The 24073-nt window shown below is 37.9% G+C and overlaps 1 protein-coding gene and 1 non-coding gene across 3 annotated transcripts; both read right to left on the bottom strand.

The window, feature by feature from the left end:
- On the bottom strand, positions 1-23439 carry MYBL1 (MYB proto-oncogene like 1). Of its 2 annotated transcripts, none has more exons than XM_070747869.1 (16): positions 22992-23439; positions 18462-18581; positions 18299-18370; positions 17990-18082; positions 15790-16010; positions 14609-14792; positions 14151-14222; positions 12877-12975; positions 9849-10082; positions 8151-8498; positions 3596-3741; positions 3107-3221; positions 2737-2853; positions 2149-2253; positions 920-1096; positions 1-188 (listed from the first exon to the last, which is right to left on the bottom strand). In XM_070747869.1, exons 1-16 carry the CDS (start codon positions 23025-23027, stop codon positions 60-62), a joined length of 2268 nt encoding a protein of 755 aa, XP_070603970.1. In that variant the 5' UTR covers positions 23028-23439; the 3' UTR covers positions 1-59. The 2 variants fall into 2 exon arrangements, with proteins under 2 accessions (XP_070603970.1, XP_070603971.1); XM_070747870.1 differs by having other exon boundaries at positions 18462-18567; positions 22992-23107.
- Positions 23440-23979: 540 nt separating this feature from the next.
- On the bottom strand, positions 23980-24073 carry TRNAY-GUA (transfer RNA tyrosine (anticodon GUA)). The gene is made up of 2 exons: positions 24037-24073; positions 23980-24015 (listed from the first exon to the last, which is right to left on the bottom strand). It is a non-coding gene; the product is annotated as a tRNA-Tyr (tRNA).

Below are 24073 nucleotides of genomic sequence, written 5' to 3' on the forward strand. Positions count from 1 at the left end.
GTCTGTAATTACAAAAGGGTGGGGGGGAGGGAAGGTAAATCGATGTGTTCTTAAGACATTCACAAGATGAGAGCCCTTGAAGTGCTACCAGAAGCTGAATAAGTACTCAGATATCTTCTTGCTTGCTCAGTCATAATAAGTTGATCTTCTGTCTTCCCATAAACAACAGCTTCCCATTCACAATTCACCTGTTATACATAACCCAGTTAATAATTATATTCAGAATCAAATCAATTAAATATCTTAAAGCCAAGGGCTAAAATAACCAAACATTAAAAAGACAACAAGAACTCAACATTTCTCAGTTTCACTTAATGATTTAAAAGACTGCCATCCTTAATCCCATGCTATGAACGAGATATAGTAAAATAGTAGTTTTTAGTGAGCCTAAATAAACATTTATAAAATCATGTAAAGCACTTTGAACACCAGGATACTGAAGGTGTAACACTCATGCTTAGAACCAGCTTACCCTTCCCAACAAAGCTACATGGGCATGTATGTTCAGGCATTGCAAGATACCATAAGGTCTGTGTATGCATTCCACAATTTATTCAAACTTCATTATGTAATTTACTCAGAAATTGGAAGACAGTGAAGGTGTAATATTATCATGTATGTACAAAACTATGGAATGCATTAAATGAATTATGCAACCATCTGAACAATCAGCAACAGTGTTCTAAGGATGTTGTAAGGACATTTTACTGCAACACTATTTTTAACTTAAAGCATATTTCTTCTAATTTTGAATCCTGAATCTGAAGGAGCAAGTATTTTGCAAACATAGGATATTCTAATACCAGAACCCTTGATTTTTTAAATACAGTAATAAATAATAGAAATATTATAATCTATAAAATTATATTTCAAAGACAAAATAAATAAAGCTAAATATTAAGACTTCTTAAATATTGACCTGAAGAGGTTTTTCTGTTTTAATATTCTTTGAAGTATATGTATTCAGCTTTTTTTTCCATGCCACATTCAGTTTTGTTGAATGGGAATCTTGTTTCTCAGGAGTTGTGTTGTCTCTATTGTCATGTATTTCCAATAATGGTATCATTAGAAGTGATGTAGTATAGATATTTTCTGACTATATTGCAAACAAAAAAAAGTTTAATACAACCTGTCTCATACTGGAGAGTTGGAAGTTTATATAGTTAAAGAATACCATCCTGCAGGCTTGTATATTGAAATTCTGAGGCAAAGCTTTACAAGCTTCTTTAAAAACTAGTATAAAGCATTAAAAATAGGCTTTCATTAATCAAAAAGGTTTTCATTTAACTCCAAGAATTCAAACTTAAAATATTTAAAATTCTCAGTGAAACTACTCTAGCATCATTAACCTGAAAAAGGAGCAGAAAGCTTCTGCACTGGAGACAAATTTCTTGTCTGTCTATTCACACTTAGCCAAATAAGCATTCCATTCCATTCCTATTCCATTTTATTCACTTTCTTAGAGCAAAGCAGACTAGAATATAAATATAAAACTAGCTACAGGTAGTACTTGTTCAGCGACCACTCATTCAGCAACTATTCAAAAGTATTATGGCACTGCACAAGGAGTCTTACAAATATTCCTAGTAATTGCAGCCACTGCAATGTTCTCATAGTCAGATGATTGTGATTTGGGCTGTTGGCAATCAGTTTGCAATTATAATTATCAAGTGTTCTGAAAATTTGCAAGTGATTGTCATTTGCAAACACTATTGCCAGCTTCCAACAAGCAAATTCAATGGGGAAGGCTGCAAGAAGTTACAAATACTATCACATGACTATGGAATGCTGCGACTGTGTAGGATTCATCCAATAACAGCAACCGGAACTGTGGCGACTGCCACTGTCAGTGCCATCACACGAAGTCAGGCTTTAAGATCACATTGCTTAGCAAGATAATTCCCAGTCCCAATTTCCATTTTTAAGCCAGGACTATCAACTTGCTGAAATGAAAATTTAGGCCACAGCTTATTCTTACAATTACTGATCATTATAGTTCTTAGGATCAGTTCTTTTAAATACTAAAACCATGTTTTCTTGCAGTAATTGTTGACAGGAGAAACATTGGTTAAAGTTCTTGATGCTGTAGCATATTCTAATCTGTTTCTATTCAATATGAAATATTTGAATTTCTGATATGGTACTGACCTGCATATCTGAAACATCATCTTCTGCAAAAAGAGGGTCACCAAGTTCTTCTTTTTCCCAAGGATCTAGGACCAATGATTTCCTGACTTTCTTTACAGAAGTGTTCTATGATAAATATTTCACAGAAAAAGAGCAATTAAAATTATTTCCATTACAGTGTTCCCTCGATTTTCGTTGGGGATGCGTTCCAAGACCACCCGTGAAAGTCGAATTTCCGCGAAGTAGAGATGCGGAAGTAAATACACTATTTTTGGCTATGAACAGTAGTATCCCAAGCCTTCCCTTAACACTTTAAACCCCTAAATTGCAATTTCCCATTCCCTTAGCAACCATTTAGATTATTACTCACCATGTTTATTTATTAAAGTTTATTTTAAAAAATGTTTTTTAAAAGCAGACGAAAGTTTGGCAATGACATATGACGTCATCGGGTGGGGAAAACCATAGTATAGGGGAAAAAAACACGAAGTATTTTTAATTAATATTTTGGAAAAACCGTGGTATAGTTGTTCCGCGAAGTTCGAACCTGTGAAAATCGAGGGAACACTGTATTCCAGAAATTCTAGAGCTACATGCAGTATAATTTACCTCTAGTTTGCATCCTTTATGGACAGATTCTTCTTCTTCCTTGAAGAATATATCTGTTCCAGTTTCCTCTTTTAAAACCTCTCGAATATCTTCTTCCAAAAAGGCAAGAGGCTGTGACTGAAATTAAATGATTAAAATAACAGAAAATAGAATGTTCATCATTTTTAGTTACTAAAATCCATTGGTATTAAGCTCACATTTTATATTTACGCATTCAACTTTTAATATTCTGATTAAATTCTCAAGAGCAAGTGACTAGATATGATAATCTAAGTGGCCTCTTCCTCTTCCATTGCTCAACAATCAACTTTTAATCCTAAAATTAGGTTGGTCACATTACATAAGGAATTTGAATCAAAATGGTACATACTACAATTTTCAGAGGACCATATTTCTTTTCTTGAGCAGCTAAAGCATTCTTAAATGGAGTTGGAGTTCTTGGTGTTGTGCCCAGTAGTGATCTTCTAATAGTAGGTGTCCTAAAACTATATAAAATCCCAAAAATGTATAAGCAATTTTATACGATAATCAAAATAAATTGTTCTGAATAAAAAAAACTTTAAGCAGAATCTATTTATCCTTTAAGTTTAAGTTTAAGTTTAATCAGATTTGTATGCCGCCCCTCTCCGCAGACTCGGGGCGGCTCACAGCAACAGCAACACAATGTACAACAAATCCAATATTTAAATTAATTTTAAAAACCCTACAAGTTAAAACCAATCATACACACTAGCGTACCATACATAAATGTAACATTTTGGCAGTAAATATTAGTTCACTTATATTTACTTCCTTTTTTATTTCTCTTTATTTCAAAAAGCATATTTAATTTCTAATCCACATTAAATTATGTACCTACCCAGCATTTTCCTTTTGATCTTTGGGTGTTACATCTTTATTATGTAGGGGAGTTGTAATAAGAACTTTTTGGCTACAAATTGGAGTTGATGTAAATGGAGTATTTTCAAGATTAAACTGCTCATTTCCACAACATGTATTGAAGAACTGTATATAAAGCAAGAAAATAAATTGTACAATTTAACTCCAGCTGTTTAATGTCTGCACTACTTATGAACAGCTCTATAGCAAGATAATTATTCCCCATCTTATATTACAATTTAAAATATTCTTCCATAGCTAAATAGGCACATCAGAACTTTGTAAAACATATATCAATATGATCTACTTGTCATGACATTATATATTTTAAAGCGGAATTCCCCAAACTCCGACCAACTTCTGGCCCTTGAGCTGTTCAAAACAAGGACACCAAATTGGTGGTTGAATGTGCATGCACCCCCCATCCCCCACTTGCACAAGCCTTAGGCAAGCACCGGCACATTCCATGTGCATGAGTGACAGACACTTTTGCCTGCCGTCCGCATAGAATCATCCCTTTCCCCCCCCACACCCCAGCCAGTCCATAGAGCCAGAAAGATTGGGGAATTCTGCTTTAAAGAGTTGCTTATATAGCTGCATATGCATTTTCTCATAAAAAAACATTAATATTTATATAAAAGGAATAATTTGCCCCAAATATTATTTCCAATCTTAGGACAATTTAATTTGTTTGTAGCAATTGCCAATTGTCTTTAGCAACTGACAATTGCAAGAGCAAGTTTGTAGCAATTGTCAATTGTCTTTATAATCGATATGATTTTTTTCATTCTGTGCAGTTCTTTGTCTTTTCATTTTCATACTCGTTTAAAGCCATGTGTAAGGTAGGGCGAAAGAATCTACAGTACACATTATACAGTATTTCTGGGCATTCAATATACAGTGGTACCTCTACTTACGAACGCCTCTACTTACAAACTTTTCGAGATACGAAGCTGTTCTGCCGGCACGTCTCAACCACCCGTAACTACAAGGTAATTAGTCCAGGAAGACACACACCACACGATAAAAGGAAAACCCAAAAGTTTTTATAAACAGAAAAACAGAAACAGCTCCCTTTTAAAATGTCAAAGGGATTTTCTGGTACACACAAGGCACAGGTTAAATGCAGTCCAATTGCTCACCCAATAACTGGGAAATTGAGTCCAATTCTAAAGTCCAGAGAGTCCACACACACAATCCTGAACAGCAAAAACCACGATCTTGACGAAACAATGAATCAGATAAACTGCCATGAGGCTGAAACACCAGACTGCACTTTTATCTGTAGCACTAATTACAGCAGCCCCACCCAACCACAGGCGGCCTCATTTTCTCTTGTAATAATCCTTCAGTTATTGTCTCCTATGTATCACTCTATGCATGCCTGGATGTGTCATTCATTCTTGTTCAGAATCCAGGGATGATACAGGTGACTGATCTCCTCCTGGGCTGTCTGCCAAACTCCCTTCTTCCCTGTCACTCACGCTTCCTTGGTCAGAGGAGACTTCGTCGGCAGATTCTACTGGGAGCAAAACAGGCCTGCGGCATGTGGATGTTTCCCCTACATCCACCTCCACATTCCTTGAGGCAGGAGCTGGGCCAGAGCTAACCACAACAGAACCGGGTATTCAAGATTTTTTTGCCTCTTCTCACGAACCATTTTCTACTTACGAACCTTCACTTCTCTCTTGGCTTTTGCTGCTGCTGTTACTGCTGCTTCAAGCAGTGGAAAAGGACAATGAGAGGGGAAGTGGTGGTGGTCAGATTGGCGGCCGGAAGAAAAGGGAAAAGAGTGGGAGAGGTGGCAAGCCGAATGAAGCAAGACAAAAAGAGTGGGAAGAGGGACAGCGAGAGGTGGACTCATAGAGCCCAAGAGAGGGAAAAAGGTGTGGGGGAAATGGTTAGAGTGCGGTGGATAAAAAATGGGAGGCAAGGACTCATGGAGCTTGAGAGGAGAAAGGTGTGGAAGAAATGGTCAGAGTGGGGTGGATAAAAATGGGAGGCAAGGACTCATGGAGCTCAAGAGAGGAGAAAGGTGTGGGGAAAATAGCCAGAGTGGGGTGGATAAAAAACGGGAGGCAAGGACTCATGGAGCCCAAGAGAGGCTCTTTTCACCTTCCTTCATTGGGACTGCCATCGACTGCCACCTCCCCCCACTCCATTCGCCTCTGCTTCGTCCGCCCGTGGCTTTTTTTTTAAGCCTTAACGTTTTGGATTTTCCTAATGGGTTTGCATGCATTATTTACTTTTACATTGAAAAATTGCTTCTACTTACGAACGTTTGTACTTAAGAACCTGGTCACGGAACAAATTAAGTTCATAAGTAGAGGTAGCACTGCACTTTGAAGTAAAGTACAGTAATACCTTGTCTTACGAACCTAATTGGTTCGTAAGGGAGAGGTTCGTAAGGCGAAAAGTTCGTAAGACGAAACAAGGAAACATAGGAAACAATGTAAAAGGAATTAATGCATGAAAGAAAAAAAAGGGCAAAAAAATGCTGCCGCCCGGCTGTCACCTTTTGAAACAGCCGGGCGCTTCTCAGCATTCTCCCAAAGCTGAACCCGGAAGTTCAGCAAAAGTTTGGGTTCGGGTGGCCGCCCAGAAGCCCCACCGCCCGGCTATCACCTTTTGAAACAGCCGGGAGGCTTCTCGGCATCCTCCCAAACCCGAACGCCAAACCCGAACTTTTGCCGAACTTCTGGGTTCAGCGTTTGGGAGGCCGCCGAGAAGCCCCGCCGCCCGGCTGTTGTCTTTTGAAACAGCCAGGGGGCTTTTCGGCGGCCTCCCAAACCCTAACGCCAAACCTGAACTTTTGCCGAACTTCCCGGTTTGGCGTTTGGGAGGCTGCCGAGAAGCCCCGCCGCCCGGCTGTCGTCTTGTGAAACAGCCGGGGGGTTTCTCGGCGGCCTCCCAAACGCCGAACCTGGAAGTTCGGGTTTGGCGTTTGGATTCGGGAGGCCGCCGAGAAGCCCCCTGGCTGTTTCAAAAAGCGACAGCCAGGCGGCGGGGCTTCTCAGCGGCCACCCGAACCCGAACTTTTGCCGAACTTCCAAGTTCGGCGTTCGGGAGGCTGCCGAGAAGCCCCGCCTCCCGGCTGTCGTCTTTTGAAACAGCCAGGAGGCTTCTCGGCAGCCTCCCGAATGCTGAACCCGGAAGTTCGGGTTTGGCGTTCAGGTTCAGGAGGACGCTGAGAAGCCCCGCCGGCCAGCTGTTAGCTTTTCAAAAGAGCCGCGGAGCTGTCGGGCTGGTCAGGAGGCTGGAAAGGAGGTGGGGAATCCCAATAGGGAATTCCATGGGCGGAGCTTTGACGTCACAAAGACTTCCTTCCTGGAGTCCACGTTTCGGCCGGCCAGGAAGGACGTCTTTGTGACATCAAAGCTCCGCCCATGGAATTCCCTATTGGGATTCTCCACCTCCTTTCCAGCCTCCTGACCGGCCCGATAGCTCCGCGGATCTTTTGAAAAGCTAACAGCCGGGTGGCGGGGCTTCTCAGCGTCCTCCTGAACCCGAACGCCGACCCCAAACTTTTGCCGAACTTCCGGGTTCGGTGTTCGGGAGAACGCCGAGAAGCCCCCCGGCTGTTCCAAAAGGCAACAACCAGGTGGCGGGGCTTCTCGGCGGCCTGCCCAACACCGAACCCGGAAGTTCGGCAAAAGTTCGGGTTTGGCGTTCGGGTTCGGGAGGACGCCGAGAAGCCCCCCGGCTGTTTCAAAAAGCAACAGCCGGGCAGCGGGGCTTCGTGGCGGCGGGTTCGTAAGACGGAAAAAGTTCGGAAGAAGAGGCAAAAATTTCCGAACCTCGGGTTCATATCTCGGATTGTTCGTATGGCGAGGGGTTCATATCACAAGGTACCACTGCATATTGTAATCAGAAGAACGAAAAAGTTTTATTTTTTAAAACTGCATTTCTATTTAACTGTTTTGAATGAACTAATGGTTAAATCATTTTGTAGTTAAGTAGTTTTTTTTTTCATTTTAAACTCAATGTCTGGTGTCCTCAGTTATTTGGATATCATTCTGTAATCCCTTTATTTTATTTTAGATTTTATATTATGCTTTTACATTTGAAGTTTTCCCTCTGACTTTACAAACTATTGCAAGAGCTTCAGGTAATTGTAAAAAAATAATACAACATACGCACTTAACAATCATACTATTCCCCTTCAGTATAAACAACATTATGCACAGGACAGAAAGGAGCACAAAATAGTAAGTCAAAGAAATCAAAGACATAAGATAATATAAAGGAATACAGCTAAATCTAGTTTACATGACCTCCATTTATTATACCTTCTATCCTTGCAAAACATTCTGACTTATTACACTTCATATCTTCTGTTCTTTAAACTTTTCACACTATGCTTTTTGACGATTTAATTTTCCATCCAAACCGTAATTCTTTGGGCTATTTTTTCCTCTCAACTCATTCATGGTTTCCTTCATACCTTTGTTTTACATTTTGATCAATAATAAATAAAGCTGCAAAACATAAAGCTACAAACAAAAAATATAGTGGTAATCACTATATTTATTTACCTGAGAAGGGGAAAAAGGTAGTGTTTTCACTGGAGCTTGTTTTAAAATAGTATTGTTGCTACAGAGTCCGTCATTCTGTTCGTGGGCTGGTGATTGTTCTTCAGATTTGATTTTCTTCTTTTTGCGTAAAATTGTAGGAGGAGTACTGAATTTGGCTGCATTTGGAGATCTTGATTCTTCTTCATCACGTATTTTTTTGCCATCAAGTACAACACTTACATTAAATTGGCACTCCATGGCCCCATCATTATGCTGAATGCGCATTAATTTTACTGGAGCTTGATTGACTGGTGAAGGAGTCGTATCAGAAAGGTCAAAACTGGTAACATCACTCCATGCTACAGGATCCTCCAATATCCATCATCAAAAGAGAAAAAAATATAATCACAAAATCTCTTTAAAGTAAGAATTATTTCTCCCCAATTGAACTGGGGATATCAATGACTAAGCTATATATATATCAATTTAATATATAAATATAGATCTTAATTTTATTTTAAGGCGTATTTTTAATCCATTTTTATAACATTATAGAGAGTACTTGCTTAACAATTATTTGTTCAGTAACCATTCAAAATCACGATGGTTCTGAATGGAAGGACCGATAACCCATGCTCAAAGTTCCTGGTGTTGCAGTGCCCTCACAATCACGTTATTGTGATCTGAAAACTAAGCAACCCATTCATACTTATGACTAATTGCCTGCTGTGACCCTGTGATTATGTGATCACCATTTGCAATCTTTCCTGCTGGCTTCCTCAGGTCAAAGGCGAAGCTAGCAGAAAGGATGCTGCTGCCTTCCAAATGGACTCCCTCTCATTTCTAGAGACCGGCTGAAAAAGATCCATTTCAAAATATAAGGATTTTGGCAATGGAGATTTACTATCGATGAACAGGTGGGAAGGGTCAAACTCATCATCAGTCATGAGTCCCTGCACACCCACAACAGATCTAAGTGCATCCCATCTTGAATTGTTTTCTTAATTCCCGCTAATTCCCCTTGACAATTAGTGGTTCAGATTCAATTCAATTTATTAGATTTGTATGCCGCCCTTGTCCGAAGACTAGGGGCGGCTCACAACAACAATAAGCTTGCAATAAATCTTTATACTCATTTAAACTGTCCGAATTTCCTGATTTCCTCAATTCTTGGCATTTACAGCCTCAAAGATGTAGCATGGTTAGGTAAGGAAAACAGGATGCCTTAGGGAAGTGAGGGAGAGGCCCGGCAAGGCTGCAGAATTTTGTTCCCATCCAGGAGCTGGAAATCCTGATTGGATTTTGGCAGGAAGCCTTTTCAGCTCCTAAGCAGAGACACTCAGATGTGCCCTGCACCAGGCGTCATGGAGGCAACCCATTCTTCTTATCGAAGACTCCATCTACTTCAGACCCACAAGATTGCTTTACAACTGGAACTGGGAGTGCCAAGATTGTAGTCGCTGACCGAAGCAGCCACGATATCTTGCTTAATGACAATTTCACTCAATGACCACTATTCCAATCAGAGTTGTGTTTATTAAAGGAGGACTACCTGTACTTTCTCAGATAATCCCAACAATTCAGATGCTCACTATCTGTGTATTATTTCTCTCACAAAAATTAATAAACAGTTGATATTGTTACTACTACTAATAGTAAACTATTAAAAATGCATACATTTTTCTAATTTATTGCATTAATTTTATTATTAAGACTTACAGACTCAATGAGTTCTAGTGTTTCTGCAAATTCAGGTATGGTCTGTAGAGATGACAGCACTGCATTCGCTTCCACAGCCAAGTATTTGCTAGGTGAGGTTTGCTGATTTATTGAAGCTTGTGTATCATCTATATCATAAAAGTCATTTGTTTGCTCCCCAAGGCTATTTAAAGTATTTGCCATGTTATCTTCCATGATGAAGGTTCCAGACCAGTTAGAAAAGTTTCTGGCTTGCTAAGAACACAAAAAATGTTGCTGTTTTATTGAAAATTAACCATGAAAGATCATTCAAACTCACTATAAAAGATGCATGATTAATTAAGCTCACTGGCAATTATCAAAGTTGTGGTATAAAAATGGACCAGAAAATCAATATTCAATGTTCCCTTGTTTATCACGGGTGTTACGTTCCAGGATCACCCATGATAAACGAAAATCCGTGAAGTAGAGACACTATATTTATTTAAGTATTTATACACTATTTTAAGTCTTTATAAACCCCCCTCCACACTTTTACGCTACATAAACCTTTCCAATTCCCTTAATAACCATTCCCACGCTGTTCTGTGCATGTATTGTACCTTTACACTTACTATAAAATGTTTTGAATTCCTAAACCTACGCAATGAAATGATGCTCCACATAAAATGGCCGAGTGTAGGAGCAGATTCAGAGATGGAGATGCTGCGCACAGACGAAAAGTAAGCAACGCGCTACTGTACTGAGCAGCATTCTCTGGTTGATCACTTCTCCATCAATCAATGAATCGTGTGTTGTTTACAATCTCATGTTGGCAAGTAGCATCTCAGGTGGGTGAGTTCCGCAGAAATCGCGCGAAGTAGCGAAAATCCACCGTTTTATTTCCATTAATATTTTATAAAAACCCGTGATGCACCAAGTCCGCAAAAGGTGAACCGCGAAGTGGCGAGGGATCACTGTAATATGATTTTAATTAGTTCATAGTACAGTTACCTGGCCCCAGGAGGGAAATTCAGCATGTTCTGACAGGTTCTGGAGAACTGGTAATGGAAATTTTGAGTAGTTCAGAGAACTAGCAAATATCTCTGACTGGCCCCAGTGTGGGGTGGGAGGGAATGGGGATTTTGCAGTAACCTCCCCCTAGAGTGGGATGGGAAGGGAGATTTTGCAGTATCATTCTCTTCCCACGCCCATAGAACAGATGGGGGAATTTTTTTAATTTCACCCCTGCCTGACTCCATTTAATAAAGTGTCCTATTCCCCCCCCCAAAAAAAGGGGGGGGAGGGGAGAAAACTACAAAGGGTTATGCTGCTGATATAGCCATGTGGCACATTCTTAAAAGTCATACTATTTTGTCAAAACCTGAGTACTTCTGACTACTTATTAACCTTCTAAATCAGAGAGAGAGATTTGAATCATTTCATGCTGACCACTCTCACAAGAATTGCAGTTGTGTCTAATTTTAATCTGTCAATAATCGTTATTGTGGTCCAAGAAATCATACTGCTAAATTTCAGTGGCAAACTGCCAAAAACTAGATGTGTTTCATTTCCCTATTTTTAGGGTATATACTCATTCCTTTAAACCAAAAATAAATAAAAATTAATTATCAAAAACACCAAACGGAAGTCTCCAAGGCAGGGCAACATCCACTTGCATGATATTATGAAGTACTTCACCCCATCTCCTGTGCCCTTAACTTGACTTTTTTGATGGCTGCTAGCCATCAAAATATTGCTTGCCCCTGCCTAGAGAAGAAAATCTGGCTTAATAATTTTGCCAAATGATAGAGAAAGCATGCAGTATATAATCCTCGAACCACAAATTATGCAGAGTGATCCTCATGTTTCTCTCTCTCTAGACTTGTTTAGCTTTTCCTGAACCATCAAAGGAGATATAAAAGGGTGTTAACAGACTCAAATTCAACCCCAGCAAGACGGACTGGCTGTGGGTTCTGCCTTCCAAGGACACTTCCATCCGTCTGATCATTACTCTGGGGGTGGAATTTTTGACACCCTCAAAGAGGGTCCGGAACTTGGGCATCCTCCTCGATCCACAGCTGACTTTGGAAAATCATCTTTTGGCTATGGCGAGGGGGGCATTTGCCCAGGTTCACTTGGTGCACCAGTTGTGGCCCTATTTGGACAGGGAGTCTCTAAACAGTCACTCATGCCCTTATTACCTCGAGGTTCGACTATTGCAATGCTCTTTACATGAGGCTACCTTGGAAGAGTGTTAGGAAACTGCAAATTGTGAAGAATACAGCCACACGAGCGGTCATGAGCCTACCTAGGTAAGCCCATGTTTCTCCAGCACTCTGCAGACTGCAATGGCTGCCAATTGGTTTCCGGACGCAATTCAAAGTGTTGGTTATGACCTATAAAGCTCTGCTTGGCATTGGACCAAAGTACTTGCAGGACCCCCTTCTACCACATGAGTCCCAACGACCGGTCACTTGGCGAGACCCAGGGGAAGAGCCTTCTCTGTGGGGGCCCTGGCCCTCTGGAATCAGCTCCCCCCAGAGATTCGTACTGCCCCCACCCTGCTCACCTTCTACAAGAGTCTGAAGACTCATCTATGCCGGTAGGCTTGGGGCCACTAGACTCTAGCTCCCTGGCCGATGAATGTATTGTAAGTTAATTGATTGAATGGGAATGAGAGTTTTAATGGTTTTAAGTTTTTAAATTAATTAAATTAAGCTAATTGGATTTAGAATGTGATATTGTTCCTTTATATGTTGTAAGCTGCCCTGAGTCCTCGGAGAGGTGGTGGCATATAAATCCAATAAACAAACAAATAAAAAAGCACAAAAAGTAGTATGTAATCCTTTGTTCTAAAAAAGTCACAAGAAAAATATAGGCAATATTTAATGCCACCCAAACTCTTTCTTAGTTGCCCATAGCTCATCTGTTGAGAAGTGAAACATGATTTCTTCAACTATACTTCAAATACCATTACAGTGCATTTGTTCATTAATCAATTTTAAAGATGTAGAAAGACTTAATTGCCAATCAGCAAAAACGTTACATTTATGCAAGCAGCTCTTACTGAGGACACTCTCTTTCTCCTGATTTCATTTTCGGCTGACATAAGTAGCAATTCAAGTTCTTTAATTTTTTTCTCTTTGTCAGGATCATCATCAAATGGCTGGTAAAGTGGACATTGAGGGCAAATAGAACACACAAAGAGATAGAATTACATTTAGGACACATCACTAGGAGGTAATTTATAAGGAGCATTAAAATGAAATGATAACAGAACTTTTGTTAGAATTAAAATGATCAAGCAGTAAGTAAACAGTCTTAATGGTGGAAACACAGCTTGTAACATGTTCTTAAAATGAACTTAGCTATCCAATTCCCAACAATATGCTTCAGATTAATTTCAGAGCAAAGTTGAAATCCTGACAGACTTATAGTACAGTCCTTGGTGCTCTCTGAGCTTGGTTTATTTGCTGCAGACATTTCATCCCTGACTAGGTGATATCATCAGGTATAGAAGAGAGTGGGTTTTGCTTTCTGTTTATATACAGTAGCTTGCTTTCCGTTGTTGGGGGAAGCTTATTATCACAACGATGAAACTGCCCTGAGCACTATCAAACTTGAACTGGTACAGTATTTGAAACTGGACCTGATTATTATCAAACAGTGTAGAATTATTATTCTTTTAATTTACTGTCACTTTTTATCAGTCAGATTTAGCTTTGCACTGACATATTTATATATTAGGCTATAGGACTAACTTGCAGAATAACAATAAAAAAAGTAAACAGAATGTGGCAATATTTTAAAATACACATACATTCTGTAGACTGATGTTGATATACTGTATGTATAAGATGGCCAAAAGTAATTATTTTATTTCATAATTGTTCAGTGACAAAAATTATTCTTCAAATTCTTAAATACATTATTCTTTAACAAGATATTACTGAAAACAAATTTCCATTCAATTAAATTAAAAATAAAATAAGCTGTAATTCTGGAGAGAGAAGTAATGGAAATTTCATACGGTAGACCAATATATTTGATATTACTTTAAAAAAAAAACAACCTTCCAGATGTATGCACATCTGCTATCCAAGATCTAAAAATAATTCAGCTACATTAACATGATTTTAAAAAATCAAAACAGTTCCATTTCCTTGATGGAAAAAGTATTCAAATTATTGTATCCCATAATATGTCAATCCTTTCAAAATAACTGGTTGACTGGTGATAAGGTCCATATTAAGAATATTTTTTTCATATAACAAATATTTTTGTGTTGTCATCACAATGTCAGAGAAAGAGTAAAAGGTGAATATAATTACCCAAAATTACCTGAATAAAGTTTGAAGGAGCTGTAACATCTAAACAGCTGCTTTCTGTTGAAACATATTGGTAACCTGGTATCTAACAAATCAATAGTTATTTGCACAAATACAATCAATTATTTCTACACAATTATTTCTACAGAATAACTTTAAAAAATTAATTTTAGAAAAAAATAATTTGAACATTTCAAAGAATTACTAATTTGAGACAAAATAAGAATATTAAGATGAATAAAATTGGAAACCAAATATTTTCAGGGCCAAATATTTACAATATATTTTAAGTTTAAAATTGTATAAAAAATAAATCAATATGAAACGCCTAAACCAATGCTAAAATTATTAAAAGTTCTGAATTCTTTCAAGTTTCTCACCTAAATTATTATAAATTATTTGCAACATAAAGCTCTCACATACATTCTCCTATACTAGTAAAAAATATGGCTATAAAAATTGGGAACCTACATGTGTCTGAACTGGTATATAAAATTGATTTTGGGCATGCAGATGATCTGTAGATACACAACTTTTGTGAGGAAGTTTTGATAAGCAAGGGCGCTCTGTCTTGATTCCATCTTGTAAATATCCTTCTTGTTCAACTTTTCTTCGCATAGTAGAGTTCCAATGATTTTTTATTGAGTTATCAGTCCTAAATAAATAATAGGACATAATCCAAAGTCAAATTCTCCATAGCTACCCTAATTTCAGTGGAAAAGAATGCATTATTTTTGATTGAGACAATGTAATAAGTTGTACTATGTCCATAATGTAAACATTATATTTATTAAGTATTTCATAGAATTGAAAATTAAGCAGCAAGAAATAAGTTACAAATATTAAAATTACTTTTCCAGAATTTCCTAAAATAAAAAAAAAGTTTACATGTTTCTAAAAGAAGTATTAAAATGTTATAATACTTTTATGTTATCCCATCTCAAAAATATGGAAGAAGAAATCATGATAGTAATCTTCTAACAGAGATTTGTACAAGCATGTTCCAGAAGCCAGGACTGTTTCCTGAATTATGTGCAAACCTTCTCACTTTTGGTCTTTAGATCTTTTTTAATAGTTGAAGATGTCTTCTTTACTACTATTAGTTTCACGTATCAAAGGCTCTGATTTTGGGGCAAAAAAAGTAAATATATGTTGCTTCTCATTCAGGAGCGGAGGCACTAGTCTGAAAATGTCTGTTGAGCTTTTTAATATTCCTCTCTATCTGTCCTTTCACCCTTTCAAGTCCTATGTGTCCATGGTACAGAATGGGGTAAGATTGCATAGGATCACTGAAATGTGGTCTGATGAAAACTAGGAAGAAAGGGGTTTCCTGGGAGAGAGCAGGACAATAGGAATAGGAAGCAAGAGGTCTTCATTTTGGGATGAACTAAGATTTAAATCACTGGTGCTGCCCTATCAGTAATATTATAAAGCCCTGTCAGCACTTTCCTAGCATGGGATTTCCTGAAGAAAATGGGCAAAAACTCTGTATTGCCAAATTGAAGAATTAATCCAGTTAATTGTCCCGGTTTTCTACCAGAATGAACAGTTAGAAGCTCTAACTGGGTTAATGGAAAATTTATTAATATATTGTGCAAAAAAAAGGCCATATGACAGTATCATTTTAAATAAACAATTTTTAAAACCCTCACCTTCCAGGAAGCAATTTTGCAATTTCAGCCCATCGGTTTCCTAAACGTTTATGAGCTTCGTAGATGATTCTGTCTTCCTCTTCCGTCCATGAAGATTTCTTTACCTCTGGATTAAGATGATTGTGCCATCTCTCTCGACATTGTTTCCCTATCCTTCCTTTTAAGTGCTTTGCAATCAAAGACCAGCGTTTGGGACCATATTTTTGAACAAGTTCAATCACCTGAAATACCAATTGAATGCCATTGTTTTAAGAAAAAATAGTTCCACGTAGAAGCAGCAAAGGATCTCATTCTATTTATTTAATTAGCCACAATAATTCAGACTTCAAGTGGCTTACATTTAGGACACTAGTGCTAAGGAGAAGTGTAAAAATACAACGGATGAGATCCCACATAATGCTAAGACAGGCATTATGTGGCATTTATAGCATACTTTGTTTTAAAAGCCATAGCAGCTCATATTATTCTGTAATAAGTTGACTTATCTATGTGCCAGGGGTGAAATGCTACCAATTCTGGTCCAAACGTATTGGCAGCGGCGGCTGCCTGTGACTCAGAAAACTGGTAGCAGTTGCAGCGTGAGGTAGCAGCGGCAGCGCGAGGCTCCGCCCATCTCCCCATCTTCATTTTTTTTTTCATTTAACCTCTGCACATGCGCAAAGCCTTCTGCACGTGTGCAGAGGGTGATAAAGCACACACACAGTGTGCACTTCCAAACTGGTAGAAAAGATAAATAGATTTCCTCGCTGCTACATACACACACACATACACCTCACATTATGATGTAGCATTATGTATAAATCAGACCTAAAATCAAATTTAGAAGCTAGCTGGTGGAATGCAGTATAAAATAGAATATCTAAAGGGTAGGATACGGAACATAATTTGAAATAATGTTACAAAGCTAAATTATAACATTCTCTTCCAAATAGATATTGGTGAAATAACATATTTAATCTAAGGAAATAGAATATTATATATGTATCTATCCTTTAACCCTCATCTCAGGTATGTCCTCAAGATGCCTACAAAGTCATAACATTTGGCAGATAGCTGTAAGGAAGGACCGTCTACTCCATAGAGGCATGTCTAATTTAGGCATGTCTAATTCCTCTTTTCCCAGGTGTCTTTATAACTGCCTATACTATGCACGTTTAGTGGAATTTGTGTCTTATATTATCTTCTTAATGCAATTTCTAGTCATATGCAGACTTATTTCCCAAAATGTGCTTCAGGATAGGCAATGACATATATACAGCATCAGACTACACCTTGTTAAAGCCACTGCATCCTTTCTGGGAATCCACAGCATCTCTCCACAACTTCATACAATCCAGAGAAAAAACATGGGTCAGTTGTAAAAATATACTATAATATGCTACCTTTACAAGAGTGAGTACCCCTAAACAACTTATTTGGAATTACCGGTAAACCCAAAATGTTCCATAGCCATACTATTTATTGAATTTTACTGTTTTGCTTTTAACTTTTAACTTGTAATCCTCTTAAGAAACATTTTAAATGTTGGTTTTGTCTTTTATTAATATTTTATTTCAAATTATATTATATTATTATAAATATATGAATATTTAAAATATGAATTATAGAAAATAAAATTAATTTTGGAAATCCTTTTTTATATAAGATAGATTAGGTATATAGGTTAACATCTATTTTCAAAAGGAACAATATTAACAATTACGTGACGGAAGATATTAATCAATATATAATTTTTTGAACAATTATAGGCAATAACTTCCATATATAGGGGAGCATAGGAATAAAAGAATATTTGTTGCTTAAGGTTGAAATCAGGGGTCCTTGGTGCTCTGAGCTTGGTTGTTTTCTTGCAGATGTTTCATTACTGATTATGTTACCTAGTTAAGTTAATGAAACGTATCTAAGAAAACAACCAAGCTCAAATAGCACCAAGATTCTTCAGAACATAGGAATGTTAAAACGTATTGGGTAAACATATTAAATAGGAATGTATTCTAATTAAAGGCCCAGCACAATTGGGGTGAATCTCTATTTTAAGTAGCAAAGAATATGGATGCAAACATTTATAATGTTCTTATTTATAGCCTACTTTGTATTGAACTACATATGGCAAAAGAGGACAATAGATACCTGAATAACAGTACTGTCCTTCCTGAAACAAAATTAGTACTTAGGGGCAATATAAATATAAATCCGATACCCTCTGATCTTCTTCCTTAGTCCATGGGCCTTTAATAAGTTCTGGATTTAGGACCTTCTGCCATCGATGCTGACACTGAAAATCAGAACGATTCTGCAAAAAAAAGAAAGAAAAATAATTATTCTCTGTGCAGCTTGTCATCCTGATTAAAGATGTTATAAGATTCTAATATTTGTACAGCATTTCCTATAATGACTATGTATATAGATAGCTGTCTTCTTTTTTCTTATTGTTTATTCAGAGAATGATCCTGAAACTTCTGAACAGTTGAATACTAAATAAGAAAAACCAAAATAATTTTCCACTTACTTGTAAATGACTAGAAATAAATGTCCAGTCACTTGTACCATGCTGTTCTACTAGTTTTTTAAGTTTTTCATCCTGCAATAAATGATAACATTTTCCATGAATAATTTTTCAAGACTAAACTTAAAACTGCATGGAAGATAAGCCATGTTACAGTTCAGCTCACCTCATCACGGGTCCATTTTACTCTGTTACATATCTTTTTTGCCCCTTTTTGTTGTGGTACTTCATAGTCATGATCTGCATAATGAAGTTCATCATCATCTTCCTCACTGCAAAGTGCAAACTATTATTAAGTTAACATTGACAGTAAATTTATGCCCATGTCTCACATTCTTTAAAGATTTATAATCAACATTTTAAATTAAAAGGTATTGTAAACTTTAGGCATTTGTTCATACACCATTATTGATTGAACTGCTAAAGTCAAAGTAAAACTTTAAGAAGCAACCAAATCAAATCCTTTAAATAACAATAGCACTTATATACACCTTCATATAGTCCTCTCTAAGTGGTTTACAGAATCAGCATATTGCCCCTAACAATCTGGGTCCTCATTTTACCCACCTCAGAAGGATGGGAGGCTGAGTCAACCTTAAGCCAGTGAGATTTAAACTGAAGAACTGCAGCTAGCAGTCAACTGAAGTAGCCTGCAATACTGCACTCTTACCATTCGGTGCAGTGGTCAGTTAATTAAATATTTATTAAAATACATTTATACTTTTAAAATACACAGGATCATACTAGGTATATTTTGAATGATGTATAGGAATACTATGTTTCTGCATTTTTTAAACAAAAAGCAACCTAGGAAGAATGTCCCAATTGGAATATTTCTTAGTTGTCTTTTACTTTTACTTGTCTTTGAGGTCATGCCCAAATTACACCCTCCTCTATTTCACATGCTTGATTTATGTCCTATATCAGATTTTAGTGCTTTCAGGGAAAAGAATAGAGAATTTAAGTCTGAAAGATTACTTTAGTTCCACCAATAATACACTATTTTCTCAGTGTGCTTGACACCAATTGAAAATAAATGTGCCTATATACAATATAACATATGTATTACACAGACAATTCTCATATTGGCATAATCAAACAAAGTTTAGATTTGTGATAAAATCCATGAACTATTGTCATAAGTCTGATTTTGAGAAGACCAAATATACAATCAATCAATCAGAATAGAGTTGGACGGGATCTTGGAGGACTTCTAGTCCTCATGACTATACATGAGTGCTTGAAGGAAACTAATCAAGGCGAGAACCAATCTTCAACTAAGGATAAATTTAGTAATTGTCATATAAAATTGACAATGAGAACAATTAATCAGTGGAACCAGTTGCCTTCAGAAGTTGTGGGTGTTCTAATATTGCAAATTTTTAAGAACAGACTGGACAATTATTTGTCTGAAATGGTATAGAGTTTCTTGCTTGAACAGAGGGTTGGAGTAGAAAATCTGCAAGCTCCCTTCCAACTCTTTTATTCTACTTCATTATTATAAATTGAGTCTCGGTGGCGCAGTAAATAGAGTGCTGTACTGCAGGCCACTTCTGCTGACTATCAGCTGCCTGCAATTTGGCAGCTCAAATCCCACCAGGCTCAAGGTTGACTCAGCCTTCCATCCTTCCGATCCAGATTGTTGAGGGAAATATGCTGACTCTGTAAAAACCGCTTAGAGAGAGCTGTAAGGCACTATAAAATAATCTGAGTGCTATTGCTATAAAATATAAATAGAGGGCAATACTGATACACTCTGACTTTTTTTAGTGTAAGTTTCTATTAGAAAAAGTTGTGTTGCTATTATTTGTGAAAAGGAAAACTGAAGTAGGTACTCATTGGTGTACTTAAACAAAATACCATAATTTAGTTTTTGACAAATAAAGGTCAAAAACCTGTCCCTCCAATTAAAATTCATATTTCCATTGTTTATGGTGATGGTTATATTGGTCTGAGTAATGTACACCGTTGAGTCATCAAATTTTAAATATAATATCCCAACAACAGCCTATTTGTTCAGTTATGAATGAAATGCATAACCAGTCAGAACAAACAACAATTTTCACATGAGAAAATTTCATGAATTAAGGATAACTGGCAGATCACCCAAGAGAAAAAATTTTTAAACTATTTGGGTCACATTATTGATATTCTTCAACTTGGAAGAATTCTGAAAGAAGACTTCCTCACATACTGAGAAAACCTCAAGAGTTGAAATTTGTCAATTATTATTATCACATTACAAGAATGAAGAATTTATTCACAGCATCATGATAGTAAATAAAGCATAGGCCCATTCTTATAACCAAAAAGCATTAGTTCATGGAGTATTATTACAAATCTTAACTGTGAAAAACGTTCAAATTTTGTGTTTTGGCAGAAAAACTAATTTCAAGAATTATTTTCCTATATTTTATTAAAATATCCTTACTTAAATTAACATTTTGGGAGTGAAGGTACTACTTTTCACTAATCGTACCTCTGTACAAATGCCTAGGCTAGTTTATAAATGGCATTTTTCCTAGAGAAAAATAATATATATAAAGAAATAATATTTTTCTACAAGAAAGTTAATTCTATGCAAATATTGCACATTAGGAAACAATAATTAAACAGCAGCATTCATATTCAGAACTATTAAAGAAAACAAGTAAACCTTTATGTTTCCTTGAGAACAGTCTGCCATCTACTGGCTTCATAGAGAACTAATATTTACCAAATTAGGTGTTTCATTTACAATTACAGTCTTCTTTGCAAATGGTTTAAGCCAGATATTAAGTATTATCACATAAAACAGAAAACAGATCCCTTTTTTTCACGGTCTTTTTTGCTCAACTCCTTTATGTTTATTTGTGTCCAGGAAAATTTATATTAAAAAAGTATTTCTCAGTCATTAATATTTCCATTTTTAAATCTTCTAAGAAAATATATTGGTAAGATATACGTATAGGACTATTATATTATGTTTTCAGTTGATACTCTCCCTTTGAGTCAGAGACAGCAGTCATGATTCTGCAATATGGTTGATTTACAATTCCGAACTCTTTCAATCATCTTAGGTCAATTCTTGAATTGAATCCATTTCAATTCTTGATCTGGCAGTTCTCTAACTGCTTCTGGTTGGCACAATAGTGGTTTGGACCTTATCATCTGTCATAACTAAACAAAGTTATATAAACTATAATTAAAGTGGTTCAATTTCCCATATTATAATTTTAAAAGCCCATTGAAAAGCCCATTCTATACCTTTTATTGATTTGGATATAAGTTCTGGCAATTTCAAATTATTTACAAAATTGTATTCACAATTCATAGTTGACAAAATAAAAACTTAATCTAGATATAGGAAATAAATCATAACGTAGGTAGGAATGCCCTTGAAGGTAAACTGAAAAATATATCTAAGATACTGATTGGAACTGGACAAACTAATAAAATGATACCAATATTATATCCTTTGATTTCCACTTTAGGCTCAATTTAAATCTTAGAATTAACTACTGAAATCCATATATTATCTATTCATTATAATAGGCTTCAGGCCAAGCATCCTTGCTTGCTGAAGAATAATACATTGTTGCTTAGTAGTAGCCAGCTGTTTCAATAATCCAATGAAATGCCTTCCCTTGCTTTATTGTCTTTTAATAATAAACTTTCTGCACCTTGGATCCTTTACTCCTCTGTATATTTTAGTGTTATGTTTCATCGTTTTACCTGCTTTTTCCTTTGCATTTAATGTTATTTTTCTTTATGTGTTTGCCGTCCTCTGAGAAATTAATTAAAACAAGAAATTTATGCCACGAACATATCAGTTTGAAACAAATTACAATTATTAATTAGCTATTTACTTTTTCCAATAAATGAGTAGAAAAGCAAGAAAAGATTTCAATATCCAGGCAGAACCTGATTGGTTTACGTGCAAAGTTTTGACCAAAGGCTAATACTTTTATTGTTCCCTTCTGCAATCCTTAAATATTAGTTTTGCTACATGCTCCCATTTTATTTATTTATTTATTTATTTATTGGATTTCTATGCCACCCCTCCCCGAGGACTCAGGGAAGCTCACAACATATCAAAAATACAAAACAGTATTCTTCTCAAAAATATTTATTTATTTATTTATTTGTTTCTTTATTTAGTTATGACCTTTATAAGCCATCCAACTCCAATTGGACTCTGAGCGGCTTACAAAAGATAACAATTAAATGACAATAAAATTCAACCTGCAATAACAACAGCAATTTAAAAAAAAACATTAATCACCGGTAAAGAGAAAGGTGAAATAACCTATAGGAGAGAAAACTAATTCAGCAAAGAACCACGATGCAGGGATACATCAAGTCTCTTTCAGACTCTTCTCTCTCACATACTTTTATTTCTGGTACGTATACATTAAAGAGTGAAACAAGAAGCCAAAAACGGGTAGCGGGAATATCCCCCCCCCCCCCCCCGGTACTTATAGTTTTCCCCGTACAAAGATGCGGCTTGGCAACCCAGTGAGGAAAATAAACCGGAGCAGAAACCCTCCCGTGATCCGCGGAGAGAGGCGGGCTGGGTCACTTCACAAGCCTTCGCCTAAGGAGGGTTGGCACGGCCCGGTTCCCCGGCGGGAAAGAGAAGGAAACTCAAAGAGCCGGGCATGGAGGTTGCCAAGGCGGCGGGAGAGCGTACGGGGAGGGGGGAGAGAGCACTCACCTGCGCGGCCTCTTCGCCATCCTTCGCGTGCACCATTAAAGCAAGGCGAAAGGAACGGGGGAATGGCCCCCGCCGACCCGGGAGCGGCTCGCTCAATGGAAGCCGCCGGGCGAGGGAAGCGCTGCTGGGTGATGGTGGTTGTTTTTTAGCCCCGACCTCGCCTCATTGCCCGCACCGGCGGCATGCCCCCTCCCCACACCCAGACCCCCACCCAAAAAAAACGGTAGGGGGAAAAAGGGGCTCGCGGGAAACCAAGCGAGCGGAGCTCCTCGTCCGGCTGCTGCCCCTTGCTCGGGCCTCCGCCTCGAACGCCCGCTTTTTCCAGAGGCGCCGCCGCCGAGCTCGCGGGGTTTTTGTTTGTTGTTGTGGTTGGTTGTTGTTCTTTTTTCCCCCTTCCCCTTTCCCTTTTTTTTCCTCCTTTCGAGCCTGCCGCCGAATCTCGCGCCCAGCCTCCGTCCGGCAGCCGCCGTTTGAATCTGCGCACGCGGACTGACGCCCCATTGGCTGCGGCCGAGAGCACGCGACCAAATGGGGGGAGCTTGAAGCGAGGGGAGGGAAAAGGGGGAACGGCCAGTAAGAGGAGGGAGGTGGCGGGATCCCGGAGAGGTTGGGCGAAAGGGGAGGGGGGAGGGGCTTATTGGCGGGCCTCCGAGCCCAAGGGCTGCTGGGAATGCGAGTCCTCGTCTCACTGAGGGCGAGAGACGAATGAGGGGGGGGGGGGGGGTTCCATGTGTTTCCAGCGGTCAGCTTATGGCCTTAGCGCATGTGCTATTTTATCTTCATTCATTCCCCCCCCCCACCACTGTTTTAAAAAGAAAAAAAGCTGAGGCACTTATTTTGGTTTTCTTTTCGGATTACAGTAGTTGTATAAAGAGGACAGGTCCGTTTTAAAAGTATGCTTTCTCGGTAAACGTTAACTTTAATCAGGGAGGGTACGAAACTTTACTGAAACACCAGTTTTTTTAAAAAAATCAAAGAAAAATAAGCCTCCTTCGAGCCGGAATCGAACCAGCGACCTAAGGATTCCCGTAGGAAACTACCGCCTCTACAGTCCTCCGCTCTACCAGCTGAGCTATCGAAGG

The sequence above is a fragment of the Erythrolamprus reginae genome, chromosome 3 (assembly GCF_031021105.1).
Source record: "Erythrolamprus reginae isolate rEryReg1 chromosome 3, rEryReg1.hap1, whole genome shotgun sequence".
In the NCBI taxonomy this organism is placed as follows: domain Eukaryota; kingdom Metazoa; phylum Chordata; class Lepidosauria; order Squamata; family Dipsadidae; genus Erythrolamprus; species Erythrolamprus reginae.

Bases quoted from the DNA above. Each gene is read 5' to 3' on its own strand.
- MYBL1 (XM_070747869.1), bottom strand. From the start codon at position 23,027: ATGGTGCACGCGAAGGATGGCGAAGAGGCCGCGCAG. The intron at 14,793-15,789 runs GTGAGGGTTTTA...TTATTTATTTAG, and splicing joins GCAAAATTGCTTCCTGGAAG to GACTGATAACTCAATAAAAA. The intron at 10,083-12,876 runs GTAAGAGCTGCT...TTGTGTTCTTAG, and splicing joins GGAGAAAGAGAGTGTCCTCA to CAAGCCAGAAACTTTTCTAA.